Source organism: Acipenser ruthenus, chromosome 1 (genome assembly GCF_902713425.1).
Source record: "Acipenser ruthenus chromosome 1, fAciRut3.2 maternal haplotype, whole genome shotgun sequence".
Taxonomy (NCBI): domain Eukaryota; kingdom Metazoa; phylum Chordata; class Actinopteri; order Acipenseriformes; family Acipenseridae; genus Acipenser; species Acipenser ruthenus.
In genome coordinates this window covers 106,494,331-106,509,310 of record NC_081189.1, presented here as the reverse complement: position 1 = coordinate 106,509,310, position 14,980 = coordinate 106,494,331, and the positions used below count along the sequence as shown (strand labels likewise).

At 39.5% G+C, this 14,980-nt stretch overlaps 1 protein-coding gene across 1 annotated transcript; it reads left to right on the top strand.

The window, feature by feature from the left end:
• On the top strand, positions 1–11,377 carry msantd1 (Myb/SANT-like DNA-binding domain containing 1). Its single transcript, XM_034035001.3, has 3 exons — positions 1–590; positions 8,361–8,645; positions 9,895–11,377. Exons 1-3 carry the CDS (start codon positions 337–339, stop codon positions 10,133–10,135), a joined length of 780 nt encoding a protein of 259 aa, XP_033890892.1. The 5' UTR covers positions 1–336; the 3' UTR covers positions 10,136–11,377.
• Positions 11,378–14,980: the final 3,603 nt, after the last annotated feature.

Here is a 14,980-nt window from a genome sequence, read left to right as displayed (position 1 = left end):
TATTGGCTTTCAGCTAAAAGCTTTTTGTTGCAGTGGAGAGCTGTTAGGCTGTTACCAAGGCAACTTGACATCATAGTGACGAACTTCCCCACTTAAAAGCTTTTAACCGGATCTCTGAACCACAGAGCTAGGCCCCAATTCCAGGCCTCTTAACTAAAACTATATGGGAAAGACTTTGGAGCTGTGGTGATATAACAGAGCCCTGCAGTCTGGAAAACCTGGAGGCCTGCTCTTTGTGCAGGTCTTAAAAAAAAAAAAAAAAAAAAAAAAAGATTTGCAGTGGCTTATTTTTTGTTTGCATGTAGATTGATTTTAAAAGATTTTGCTGTCTGTAAAATGGCTGATGAAGATAATTTCTGTTATGAAATTTTACCTCAGAATGAAAAACACAGAAGGGCCAGGAACTGGACAGATGCTGAAATGAGGGGTTTGGTGTATGTCTGGGACGAATTTGTTACTGAACTGAAAAAAGCAAAAAGGAATGCTAAAATATATGAAAAAATGTCTAAAAGATTTTTTGAACTTACTGGTGAACACCGTCACAGAGAGGAAATTAAGATGAAAATTACGAACATGACCTTCCAGTACAGGTAAGATGGACACTCTAAATCTTCTGCATGCTTTTTAAACATTGTGTGTGTTTGGATTTTCAGGCAACCCCATGGGCCAGGGCCTATGTTAAATAACTAGATCCTCCTACTACTCTCAAACACATGGTTGGAGGGAGGGGAGTTTCTGCAGAGCAGAGGCAGGAAACATGCTGTTCTGAAATGCAATCTGCAGAAGGTGATGGATAACTTAAGTGGAAGGATTTGTCCAGATTTTTTTTTTTTTTTTTTCTAATGTAAATGTATTTGCACCCAAAATTCAAAATTAAAGTGACAATATTTAAACAATTTTGTGAATGCAAAATGCCCAAAGCCATGTAACATGCACCAGCTAAACCTTCAAAGAAACATCTGAAACAAGGTTTAAAACATTTACTAACAAAATCAGATTTGTTGGAAAAGTGGTTTGTGCAGTATGATGCATGTGTAAATTCTGCTCCATGGTAAGGCAAGCTCCCTCATCAAAGAGTAAGATCAACTTGCATATGTTTTGACAAAACTAATCTTGACAATATCACTTATTTAAAAAAATAAATAAATCCTTAAAACAAGATGCCCACCCAGGTAAATCACATAAGGGATCAATTTAGTTAACTGTTATATATGTCAGTATCAATCTATCTATATTAGAGGACTGTAAAATTATAGCAATCAGTATAATGAGCAAGTAAATATAGATTAACTATAATCTATATTTACAGCATGTAAAGTATGAATTAAAAGCTCATGCAGTTTATTCCAAGTCAGATAAACTGTTCCCAAGGTATGGCATTCAGTAGCTCATTCAATCAGGTGTTACTTCTCTATAAAAGTGGGTCTCCTTTTTATATATATTCACAGTTCTCCCCAATACAATATTATAACACTGTTACTCCAACCAGTTTGCAACCAAATCTGCTGTGTAAGTAAGTCATATGAGGTTCCCTTTCAAGTACGAAATGTAACCATTACCCATGAGTGGCAAGTTAGCGGGGGCAAAGGGGCATTTGCCCCCCCAATATTTATTTTGAGGGGTCACACCCCCCCCCCCAAAGTAAAGCCTATGCACGTGTGTACATTCTACTGTACTAATAGTTGTATAAACATAGCGATGCCATAAACTCCTACAAAGGCACACAACAGTAGCGTGATCATGTGATTATTTGAAGTGAAAAACTTTACCCTGTGAAGAGCCACACGCGAGGAGTAGGCTACAGCATAGCTTTAGCGATCTAATTAAAAAAAAACAAAAAAAACCGTTTCCTTAAGTTATTTATTTTAGTTTTATTTTAATTGAAATGTTATCCAGAAGATAGATAGATAGAAGTGGATAACTCATAAACCTCGGTGAAAAGCTAATGACGGGTCAGTCTCTTCCATGCACTAGCGCTAGTGTTTCTGAAAAGCTAATGACTCGAATGAACCGGGTCAGTCTCTGAAATTTTAGAGGATTCAAAAACAAGTACTGAAATTGCTGCTGCCACTGCCTCCGATGCAACCCAATTAAAAATGCCAATAAAAGCTGTTACCGTGGATGGATTAAAACATACTGGCTCATCTTTGATGAAGGGAAAAATAAAGTTATTCGTAAATCCTGTTCTTTCTGCGAGAAACAGAATATGCTTACATGTTCAACTGTTTTGTTTGTTTCATGGCTTATGAAAAAAAAAAGAGGAAAACTTTGTTAACTTGCTGTACTATTTGTTTTAATGTATAAAGTAGTTTTTGGTCAGATTTGAAAGAATTGTATCGATCTCGGTTAACGCAGGCAGGCGCATTACACAGGGCGAGGCAATCCACACACAGGTGGAGGGCGGGCGCGAACCCGGGACCTCTCGCACTAAAGCATAGCGCCGATGCCGCTGTACAAAGGAGCCGGCTGTTTTGTACAGAGGTATTGGCGCTATGCTTTAGTGTGAGAGGTCCCGGGTTCGCACCCGCACTCCGCCTGTGTGTGTATTGCCTCGTCCTGTGTGATGCGCCTGCCTGTATTAACCGAGATCCCTACAGTATGTATAAATTAACATGACAACACAAATAAGATTCATTCTTATATGGGGGCATAATGTAAAGGGATTTCGAGTAAATACTGCTGTTTTATAAGGATTTCTTTTAACCTGTAGATGGTGGTAATCACATATTCAGTGGAATGGATGGATGGACTAATTTTAAAGACCACCTTAAACTATTACAAGAGGTCCACATGGTAGCATCCTATCGCAACTAAACATGGCGTCGATAAAAAATAAGTTTCATATTTCGACTGGGTTGCGATTGTGGTCCAGTGTTTACAGAAAGGGGCTTGTTAGCAGGAGGTTCCGGGTTCAATCCCAGCTCAGCCACTGACTCACTGTGTGATCCTGAGCAAGTCACTTAATCGCCTTGTGCTCCATCTGAATCAGACATAAAACAAACAACGTCCTATTGTAAGTGACTCTGCAGCAGCAGTTGTGATGCATAAATTCACCCCGAGTCTCTAAGTTGCTTTGGATAAAAGTGTCTGTTAAATGACTAAAATAATTAAATAATAATTTATGTTTATAAAGGAACAACATAAAGGAACTGCGCGCGCAAATCTCGGCGCCATTTTTCCTTTCAAGACTGACCTGCAACAGGAGAGCCTAGTATAGATAAGTACTTGTTACTTTTTTGCCTCTTCGCATTTATTGTGTTTTACACAAAATACATGTGATACTGAGAATAATCACTGTATTAGTTTTACTTATGTGTATTTGTGCACTACAGCCTGTTTGTTACATCCCACTGCAGCCTTGTGCCCCATGTGAAGCCAGTGGTTTGGAAGCCATTTTGGTGACAGCTTTTGCATCACCATTATGAGGGCTGTTTGTTCATTCTAACAAGTAGGCTTCCCTCACTCTCATGTGAGTACTGACTGAGTGGTTTTGTCAGTGGCTTGTACAGGTGGGCGTCCATGTGCATTGCTACCCGTGGTAACTGCGAACCGGTGGACCCGTACAGCACCGAGGTCACCGTACCGACCCGGTGCTAAAGTCACCGAAACGGTACCGAAATGACCCAGTACCGTACTGACCCACGCATGAAGCTATTTTCACGGTCTTCCTCAACTTTCTCTGCCTCTCCTTCTCTTCCCCCGAGGAAGGAGAGACACCATTCCAAGTGATCGATGGACTCAGAGGCAGATGCAAAAGCTCTGGTTTTCCAAGGAAAGGTGCTCGCAGATTTACTGCATGAACATTCAGCACCATCTGCCCCGCCTGTCCGCCTGGGGCCCCAGGGGACTAGGAGTGCTGATTGGCAACAGGAGGATATACTGTCCATCTCCGCCTCTGATGAGTGGGACGAACAGGAGTTGCCGTTCTCATGTCTGAAGGCATGGAGTCAGACAGCACATCTCCTGCGATTAAGCTCTCCCTGTCAGCAGAGCTTTTACCGCTGATCAAGAGGGCCACTGCAGTCTTGCAAGTGCCGTGGCCTAAATAAGGTGAGACAAGGCAGTCGGTCTTTGATGATCAGCCTATCACCTTTCCCATATCCCCCCAGATTTTCTTTTTGAGATCCAGTCATCCTGAGATCCTCCGGCTACAGCTCCTGCTTTTTCCTGGGTTTCCCGGTCGATGGTCACTCTATATAGGGTGCATCTTGCAGAGAAGCTGGGCCTGGCCCAATTTCCACCTGTGGAGGCTTCAATTACTGCTTTGGTAATTGAACAGGCAGTCTGTAGGCAAGAACCTGGCTGCGGTGATAGCTGCATGTAGGCAGCTGGGAAAAAGCACTGCTGTTGGATGCCCCTATTACACCAGACGTCCCAAGTGACCACCCCCAGTGTGCAAATCAATGGCAAACTGGTGCCCTAGGCCCCAGCAGCCTCAAAGACCAGCACAGCCTGCTGAGAGAGGTGGTGTTCAGAACTTTAATAGGTTCCTCTGCCTGGAACAGAGACAGGGGCCTCAAGCTAAGCCATGAGCTATGCAGCAGTTCTAGGAATTTACTGCCACAGGCCCAGGGTCCCTTGTCAGGGAGCCATCTGGATTATTGGCTTCAGTGTACCACAGACATCTGGGTGCTTACTACTGTCCAGACCAGCTACTCATTGCAGTTCAAGCACGGTCCCCCTCATTTTCTTGCCGTTCTACTCCAGGGTTCTATTCCAGGTACTTCCTAGTGCCCAAGCGGGATGGTGGCCTCAGACCGATCCTCAACCTCAGACTGGTCAACCTGTATCTGAGCCAAAGGAGGTTCAAAATGTTGACAGTGCAACAGCTGTTTCAGTCAAATCAGGGAGTTCACCACGGTGGACCTCAATGACGCCTATTTCCACATCCCCATAAAACCAGCGTACAAGAAGTACCTGTGGTTCGCGTATGAGTTCCGTGTCTTGCCATTTGGCCTCTCTCTAGCTCCCAGTGCCTTCTCGAAGTACATGGAAGCTATCCTGACCCCACTGAGACACAAAGGCATCAGAGTGCTCAATTATCTGGACGGCTGACTCGTTTGTGCCAAGTCTCCAGCACAGGCCCACACGAAACTTGTCACCGGCCACCTTCAATGGTTGAGCCTTACGGTGAATCATGTGAAGAGCAGCTCTCACCTTCTCAGACAGCCTTCTATCTAGGAGTGTGCTTGGACTCCAGGTCCATGCTGTCCAATCTGCAGAGAATAGTTGTCTGTTTAGAGTTCTTTCAGCTCAACAGAGCGCTCACGGTAGTGACGTTCCAGAGACTTTTGGGCTTGATGGCAGCAGCTTACCAGACCCTTCCATTGGGTCTCCTGCACATGTGCCCTCTGCAGGCCTGGTTCAACAACAGGGGTTTTCAGCCCGCATTGAACCACTGCCACCTATTGACAGTGTCTCATTCCTGCATCAGCACCCTGTTCTTTGGCAATAGCAGCGAGAGCTTCATGCACCTCTCCAATCTGAAACCGTATTGCTTTGACACTCTCCACTCTGCACTCCCATCGTGTTTCAGAGAGAGGTTTTAACATAAGACCTGATACGTAGTCCTTGAGCAATTTCCAGCAGTGTGTTGACGCAGAAAATAACATGTAAATTCTTAGCAAAACACCAAAATAAGTGCTTCATTGGAGCTCATAGCTGCATTACCAATGACAAGATTCCAACTATGTCATCCACAAGGAATATAGAAAGCCAAAGGGTTCAAGTTCAGAACTCTACGTTGAACACCTAGGTTCTTTCCTTTCATATTGGAGTCTAACCCTAACCTCTACAATCGTCGATGTTTAATCCAAGGCTCACAAGTTCTTGCAGAAATGCTTCTGTAAGACCCCTACCAGTTGTGTCTTCAACAACAAGGAAGCTTAAGAAGTGTTCTTTGATTTGAACACAAGAGTTGCTTACATAAACAAATCTAAAAGTCAGGCATATGCTCTTTGTGACTCAAATCGGGTGTACTATCCAAGATTACAGAAAATTACTTTGCTTTTAAGATGTTTCATCTGGACCAGCTTGTTCTGAATTCCCTTGATCAGGTAGTCTTCACAGATTTCATGTGACATTGCACATCTGATGTGCTCCTGTATTACAGGATCAAATTTAGCAAGAAGCTGAACCAAACCTAGGATGTTGCCATTGCTCGGTTGGTACAGATTGTCACTAGAACCACGGAAAGCAAGATTGTGTTCTGCCAAGAATTGAATGATCGCTACAAGTCTTTCAAACACATTCCGCCACTTTGCTGTTTCTTGGCGAATCAGCCTTTGATTTTGGTCATCGATAGTGTTCAGACATTTCAGGCATAATTCGGCTTCCATCCACTTTTTATATGAGTCAAAGTGACAGGGGGAGCACTCATGTTGACTAAGCAAGGATGATACATTTTTCCAATCTCATAATCCAGAGCCGGTAATATTTATTGTTGTGGTTGAAAATAATTTACAGCAAAAACAGAAGACTGCATTGCTTGAAGAGGAATATACAAGCCATTTCCTGTCCACTTGCTCTCCGTTTCTAAGTACACGCTTATAGTTATTTACTGTAAACCACCAATTGTCATCGGATCAGGGGAAATTGAAATCCATAATTCTAATGAGACCTTTCATAACCAAGTATTCTCGGGTTGCATTATCTATGACTTTTGGCCAGTTTCCAGGGTCACTCACCAATTCAAGTGCTGTGTGGTGTTGTTCTAGCTGTGACCCATCATCATGTACCAGCTGTTTCCTCCAATTGCTGTACATTTTGTGCCACTTCTGATGCTTCTAGATCGTTTTCAGTCACCATCGGTTCTTCACTTTGTATATCACTATTGTACAGTTGCTATAGCTGAATTCGAGTCTGTACTCTCATCTTCCTTGGATTTTTAATAAACTGCACAATTCAACCTTTCAGCCCTTCCAGATACTTTTCCTTTTCCTCTCGTCTTTTACGATTCCGCGAACCGGAAGGTTTTTTAGACTTTTTTTGTTTTGTTATTTATATTTTTGTTCCGTTATTTATACCTAACATATATATATTTGAACAATGTTTTTGTCTGCTATGGGACTAAATCCCACAGTAAAGGCCTGTCTGAGTAGAGGCTGTCCAAATGGATAGCAGATACAGTCAAGACTGCCTATGAGCTAGCGAACTTGCCCCCCAGAAAAGCTCACTGCCCATTCCACCAAGGGCATGAGAACTTCATGGGCTTTATTCCAGGGTGCATCTGTCAAGGACATTTGGAATGCAGAATGTGGACTACTCTCCATACCTTCACTAGGTTCTACAGACTAAATGTTGTGGATCCTCAAAACTCCCTGGCTTTGGAACTAGAATGTTAAGGGCGGCTTTTGAGCCCATCCTTCATGGGCTTTATTCCAGGGTGCATCTGTCAAGGACATTTGGAATGCAGAATGTGGACTACTCTCCATACCTTCACTAGGTTCTACAGACTAAATGTTGTGGATCCTCAAAACTCCCTGGCTTTGGAACTAAAATGTTAAGGGCGGCTTTTGAGCCCATCCTTTCAGCACAGTCAGAGGCGAGTTCTTACTCAATTTTTTAGCCCTAGCTACTTGTTACTGGGGCTCCGAATGGTAGCACTCAAGGCAGCCTCGGCTTAGCCTTGTAGCATTCTGGTTGTCTGAAATCTTGCCCTTGCAACAGCTTGGTTATACTGACCCATTTGGTAATGGTTACATTTCATACTTGAAAGGGAACGTTAGGTTATTATTATAACCTTGGTTTCCAGAAATAGAAATGTAACCGGTCGCCGCATCCATGATTGCAGCAAGCTTTAAGGAAAAATGACATGAGATCTGTGCATGCAGTCCCTTTATGCCCTCGGCAAATAACCTTTTCTATGTAAAAATGTTAATGTGACATGTGCTATGAATTCTATTATTCTCAGTCAAATTACATTACCTAAGTTGTCCATTTCAATGATACAGACCATGCATTGAGATAATGGGGTCTAATGAATTGATTTAAATCTTGCCACCCTTTACATCAATTCAAAAGACCCCTGTGTGTCTTTACAGTATGTACACTGTATGTTAGGATTCACACAATAAAGTTTCATTGCAGGCATTTCCCGGTATGCATCTCAGGTATGTCTTGAACACCTCATCTAATTATGTTTAAAACTTGGTATGGACATTCCACAGCCTTAGTTCTAGAGAATGTCATCTAGGTTTTGATGATCATACGTCCCTGATTGGTTTGATTATTGAAGGCCATACTGTATGTTGAGAACCTCAACTTAATTTATATCCTATGTGGGATGTGTATGCTACTTGATTACCACGTTTGTGTTAGCATGTTTTTGTTACCTTTTTAATTTTGTCCTCCTTCAATAGGAAAATGAAATGCACAAGTGATGGAAAGTCGACCCCTTCTGACTGGCCGTATTTCAACTCCATTGATAATATACTTGCCAAGGGATCAGATCCCAGCAACATGAACAAGTATGACATATTGCACTGTGGACCTTCAACCTCCCACACAAATGCATCGCCATCACTGCCTACCAATTCTCCGCCACCCCACTTGCCTGAATACACAGGGTCCTCTGAAGAAATAGAAAGATACGATGAGGAAGTGGGTTCACAGAGTTCAATCAGCGCTGTGTCTCTGGAGACAAGGTAATAAAAACTAACCTGCTTGATATTTTTGAGGACACAATAATGGATAATTGCAAAGCATATGACAAAGTCCCGCATAAAAGATTACTTCTCAAACTGAATGCAGTAGGGATGCAAGGAAATGCATGCACATGGATTAGGGAGTGGTTAACATGTAGAAAACAGAAAGTACTGATTCGATGAGAAACCTCAAAATGTAGCGAGGTAACCAGTGGAGTACCACAGGGATCAGTATTAGGTCTTATGCTATTCCTAATCTACATTAATGACTTAGATTCTGGTATAGTAAGCAAACTTGTTAAATTTGCAGATGACACTTTGAATGACCTTTGCAGCTGCAAACACTGTTGCAGCAGCAAAGGTCATTCAAAATGATCTAGACAGCATTCAGAACTGGGCAGACACGTGGCAAATGACATTTGATATAGAAAAGTGTAAGGTACTGCACGCAGGCAATAATAATGTCCACTATAAAGATCATATGGGAGATACTAAAATTGAAGAAGGAATCTATGAAAAAGATAGTAGGAGTTTATGTTGACTCAGAAATGTCTTCATCTAGACAATGTGGGGAAGCTATAAAAAAAAAGGTCAACAAAATGTTCAGATACTTAGTGAAAGGTGTTGAATTTAAATCAAGGGAAGTAATGTTAAACACTGTTAATAAATTAATAATCGTATGTAAGGTTGATATTTGAGCTGCAAAGCACAAAGCCTGTATGTTTTGAATGATAATGAATTGTAGTTTCCACTTTTAGAAATGTTTACTATGGTATACCACAAATGATAAAAGCACTGCCAAAGTGTAGTAAAGCATAGTGAAGGCATGTTATACTGAAGGTTAAATGTATTAAAGCACACTAAATGCAAAGTAAAAACATGGCAAAAGCAGGTAAACTGCAAAACCTATTGTGCAAATTTACCCTGCTAATTTCTTACCAGGGTCTGGTGAAGTATTCTTTCACGAAGTATTCTTTCACGTAGCACACATTGCAGACTAAACAACTGCAAATTAACTAACTACAGTCTAAATGCATGCCAAACTTTTTTTTTTTTTTTTTTTTTTTTTACTGGGCAAGCTCCCCAACTAGTTTGTTGATCCGTTGTTGATTTTCTGTAACCTCTACTACTGTTCCCACAATACTCATACACAATACTGACCCCAAGGACCTTTTCTTCTACAGTATATCCCACGTTACTTAACTGTTAATCACAGGATAGATATTTTCATGTCTGTGTATCTTTGCAGATCAGGACCACTCAAGCGAAGGAAAAGGGTCTCCTCCACTCTGAAAAAAAAGAAGCTGAAGGTGATGGAAGCCATGCTGGTTGAGCAGAAGAAGATGAGCAGGGCTGTGGAGGAGACCTGCAGAGAGGTGCGCAGAGTCATGCACCAGCAGAACTTTCTCCAAGTACAGTGTCTGCAGCTCCAAGAGCGCATGATGAACCTTCTAGAGAAAATGATCTCCCCCACCACTCCCCAGAGCTAGCCTCCAACCTCATTATCAGACCGATTTTAATCAAGTGGAGACATCCACATCGATTGTGACTACTTCACTATGCTCACAGAATCCATGTTGGTGGTAGCGTCTCATTTATGTTAGAAGTGACAGATTCAATTTTTTCACCAAGATCTTTGGAAAAAGGGCTGTGCTGAGAAAAGGTGGTTTCAATGCTGTACTGGTTTGAAATGTGTAGTGTTTTTGTTGGTAAGTTGTGAAATGGCTGAAAGCTATTGCACAAGGTGCTGAACATCCCTGTGAGACTTTGAACATACCCTAGGTTTGTCTACTTAGCATAACAAGTACAGTGAGCATGAAGAAATGACATCCTTAACAAATTGTTGGTTTGCTGTAACCCGATTTCTAAAGTTGAGTAGGTAGGTTGGAGAGTCAACTGTTTTGCTGTAATAAAAAAATGATAAACGAGTGCATAGAAGAAATCTTTGGGTAGGGATTAAAAGGATGGGTTAAGGCAAACCAACATTTAAGTTCAAACATAAGAATCAGATTATTTAAAATAAGTTTACAATATAATTTGGTTTCACCTAATTTGTTAGTTCTTATGTGTTTACTTCTTGTTGTAAATAAGATAAAGAATAATAACAAGCCTACCCCTATACTGTAAGTAAATCATGCAATCCTTCAGTCACAGGCCTCTTCTTAATAATGCAATCAATCAGACTACACAGGACAGCAATTTGTTGTCATGCTGTTTTGGAGTGCTACAAATATTTTACTTTTAACGTGAAAAGCATTAGTTTAGCAGGCTATTCTGCTGTTGAATGAGGATCATAGGACTATATATTATTAATCTTAAAACTAAAGACTTATTGCCTAAAAAAAGCCAAAAAAGCTATTTCCGAATGCCAAAGTATTTTAAAAGTTCAACTTCTCTTGATTCTCACTATTCTGGAAATGAAAATAATCCTGCCAGCTATGAGCATGTAAGCAGTTCTGTGTTTGATACTTTGTCTTAAAATAAGTGCATTTTTCAAAATCAAGTGTGTTAGGTACTAATCCCTGCTAGCCATCTACATATAAAAAAAAATGATGCGGTATATATTTTTTTAATACACGAAAACCTGTGCTGTGACTGACTTCTTTCCACTGTGATTGTATTGTATTGCATTTATCACCAGCCAGATTAACACACCTTTTATATCATTAAAATAGACCCCTGTTAAAGGACTGTGTTTATCTAATCCCTACGTAAATTGATAAGACATAAAATATATATATATATATATATATATATATATATATATATATATATATATATATATATATATATACTGTATTTTACCTTGAAGTATGTGATAACACAACAATTTCAGGATGTGTGACCACAACACAGTTTTAAAAAGCCACTTCCACCCATGGAAGTACTATATTGTTTTGTTTTAAAACTGTAAACAAATTTATCAGAAAGTATCGCAACATTCTAATCATAAAGCAACAATGTGGTTTGAGTGTTATTAATAACTTCTGTCATTTGTGTTTAGTTCATGAGAAATGAATAAAATTTAACTTGTCAATTAAACAGTAAAGTTCAGTATTTTACAGCACTGATGTAAGAAGCCTAAATATACAGCCACCTGTTTAATCAAAATGAAATTCCTTTAAGATTGTTACCAGCCACCAGGTGTGATAAATCCTCCCTGTACACGGAAGCTTTTGAGAAAGCTAGCTGCTTTCTCAAATTAATGTTATAATTAATCTTTTTTTTATTACATTTTTCAAGCTATTAAATGTATGAAGTAAAATGTTTTATTAGGTTGGGAAATATTAACGAGTTTATTTAGATAAAAGGCAAAATTCTTAAAACATGAACTACCAGTAGGATTTTGTTGTTGTATAACAGTGAAAACATTCTCACTCTGAACTGCAAACCATTGATTGTACATCATCTTTAGTATTACACAATGCTGTTCATAGATTTAAGATGCTGTTATAATGCTAATGCAACACCAATTTGTTTTTGATTGACTAACGAGTAATTATTAACTACTGGGGAAGGAGTGGTTCTCATCTTAGCTGCACTAATTTGACACCGAAACATGCTACACAGTAAATAAAAATGACATTCCCTTGTACATAATTAAGGAAAGCTGTACATTCCAATAACAGTGTTTTTTTTCTTGAAATCTAGAAAGGATTTCCTTGTGCTGCTTCTGTCTTGCAACATGAAACTGTTCAGCTACTTTGCTCATGGTTCAGTGCTCAACCGCGCTTTTAAGGCCTGCTCACTATTACTGTATTTAATCAGAATTTCTGAATACATGTAGACATTGCTGTCGCCCACATCCTCATCTCCACTGTATCTGAAAACAATCTGGATGTACTTTGAATCTGCCAGTAAGAATGAAATCACCTCACACAAAGCTAATGCCAAGATCTCAGTTCCTTTGCCAAACAAATCTTAAATATAATTGATTTATTTCAAGGATCCATGATAATTCTTTGCTAAATTAACTAACTTCTTACTGCATACTTTACCCTTCTGAGCTCTCTGCTTCATCAGAAACCAGACCTTATTAGCTTTCTTTTTTGTTTCCATTCCACCGTGGTGGTTTTAGCAGCCGATACACAAACATAGCAGCAGGATCTAAGGATGTCTTCTGCAAGTCCTCTGTAGCACAGGGAAGCGAAACGAAAATGTAAGCAAGCATACCTTAACCTCCCCCCTATAGTTTAGTTCTACAGGTAACATTTTACTGGACATACTGACATTTTAAACATAATGCCCAACATTTCAACATTTCTGAAACTAAATGGCCATAGTCTTTTTTTTAGAAATACAAGCTTAAAAAAAAAAAAAAAAAAAAAAACTTAAATCAGGTTTAATTTGATGTTATTTGTATTTGAGGTATCATTTAAATCCATAGTACTGGAATAACTTGATATTTGCCATTAAAATCATACTTTAAAACTGTACTACAGATCGAATACTTGTGCTTGGTTCAGGCCTACAGTATACAGTAACTACTGCAAGTAAAATTATTTAAGTGCAATAAATTAATTAATTCTATTCCAAATTCATATTCTATTATCCTGAAAAAAAAAACTTTTTTAAATAATACATTAGATTTATGAAGTTCTTGTTTATATTGACATTTTTTTCCACTTGATACATTGATCTTATGAGAGTTTGTATGAAGCAAAGATTGATGAGCAGGCCTAAAAGATCACTGATGAAAGTATGGTAATAGTTTTAGTGGTTTTGAACATAGATATTATTTAAAACGTTTGGCACAGGCAATGGCAAATTGTTCAGAGCATATGCACAGAAGTATAACCCTGCATACATTTGTTTTTTAATATCTACTCCTTTATAATATTCTAACTTTGATGTTATTCTCTATAAAAACATGTTGGCCTATGGAGCAATTTAAGTTCAAATAGCAGTATTTGAACTTAAATTTCTTTTGTTAAGTAAAGTTGGCCAATGATAACATTGAGCGCTAAATACAAAATTTGGAAGCTGTTCACCCGGACGCTTGGCTTGGGGGGGCGGGGGGGGGGGGGGGGGGGGGGGTCATATGCTTTATACACATGGGAGGAGTCATATGCAAAAAACACTCATTATCATAATAGACGTATCCCCCCCCTCAACTCAACACGACACGACCATCATGACAGAAAAAATAGACATAAAGAAGCGTTCTTACCTTTGTATAAGTTAGTGATCAGCAGATGTAGTGTCAGCCGCACGAAAAGCACAGCGTGTGGTTTTCACTAACTCTACTGTGCAAAAAAATGAATTTTTTTCTATGGGTAAACATCAGGACGCGGGACATTTGCTAGGAAATCAGGACTGTCCCGATCATATAGGGACTGTTGGCATGTATGATAAACTGCTAAATGTGCTACCATGCAACATAAGCACAAATGACCCATTAGCTGCAAGAATAATGAATAGGGGCCATATGGCAGCTACCATTTCCAGAGAAAGCAGGTAAAGCGTACTTATCTGAGTATTAATTAACTATGCTTGGCAGGACTTCTAAGAATAATGAATATGATTCAAAATAAATAGGACACAAAAGAAAAACATTCAAGAACTTTTTTTGGGGGGTGGGATGGGGGTGGGGGGTTACATCAAGTGAATGTTAGAAAGCCTGTCATTGTGTTGATATTCTCTATGTTACAAAATAACAGCCTCTATGTAGTAGAAATTAAAATCTTGAAGGCTGAGGTACGATCTTTGTTGTTACGGCTCTAATTTCTCTTATTGCTGTCCAGACAGTCTCCTTAAAGTTGGTTTTGAATTTCCTCAGACTGGCGTTGTCTAATTTTGTGTGCCTTTATTGTTTATTTGTAAAAACACAAGAGTGGAGCTTGACACTTTGTGAGCCAGCCACTACATCATCACAAATGTGTGCTTTTGTGCATTATTAGCTACTTAGACCAACCTATTTTCAGTACATTATTTCTTATATTCTGTTATGAGCAAATGACTTTGTTTTTTCAAGGGTTTGGCTGTTTTAGTAAAGGTGTAGTGCCTCAAATGTATTTTACATACTTAAAGATAAAGTGTATTGCTTGTCTCTGTAGGTGTCACCTTTCAAATGCTGTAATAAAAACACCATTTGAAAAAAGGTGCCCCCCCCCCCCCAAAAAAAGATAGTCATACATTCCAGTCCATTCTGTCTCAGATCCACAGTGCCTGTCAAATTGAACATGACTGTGGGGTACTGCAAATGATCTGTTAACATGCACACCAGTTTTTGTCTTATCAGGTAGTCAATTAAAAGTCTGAACAGTAAATACAAAACTAAATACAGTCTGAGTGATCTAAAATGATCACATTTTAATAATACTTAAAATGTGCAA

Bases quoted from the DNA above. Each gene is read 5' to 3' on its own strand.
- msantd1 (XM_034035001.3), top strand. From the start codon at position 337: ATGGCTGATGAAGATAATTTCTGTTATGAAATTTTACCTCAGAATGAA. The intron at 591-8,360 runs GTAAGATGGACA...CTCCTTCAATAG, and splicing joins AACATGACCTTCCAGTACAG to GAAAATGAAATGCACAAGTG. The intron at 8,646-9,894 runs GTAATAAAAACT...GTATCTTTGCAG, and splicing joins GCTGTGTCTCTGGAGACAAG to ATCAGGACCACTCAAGCGAA.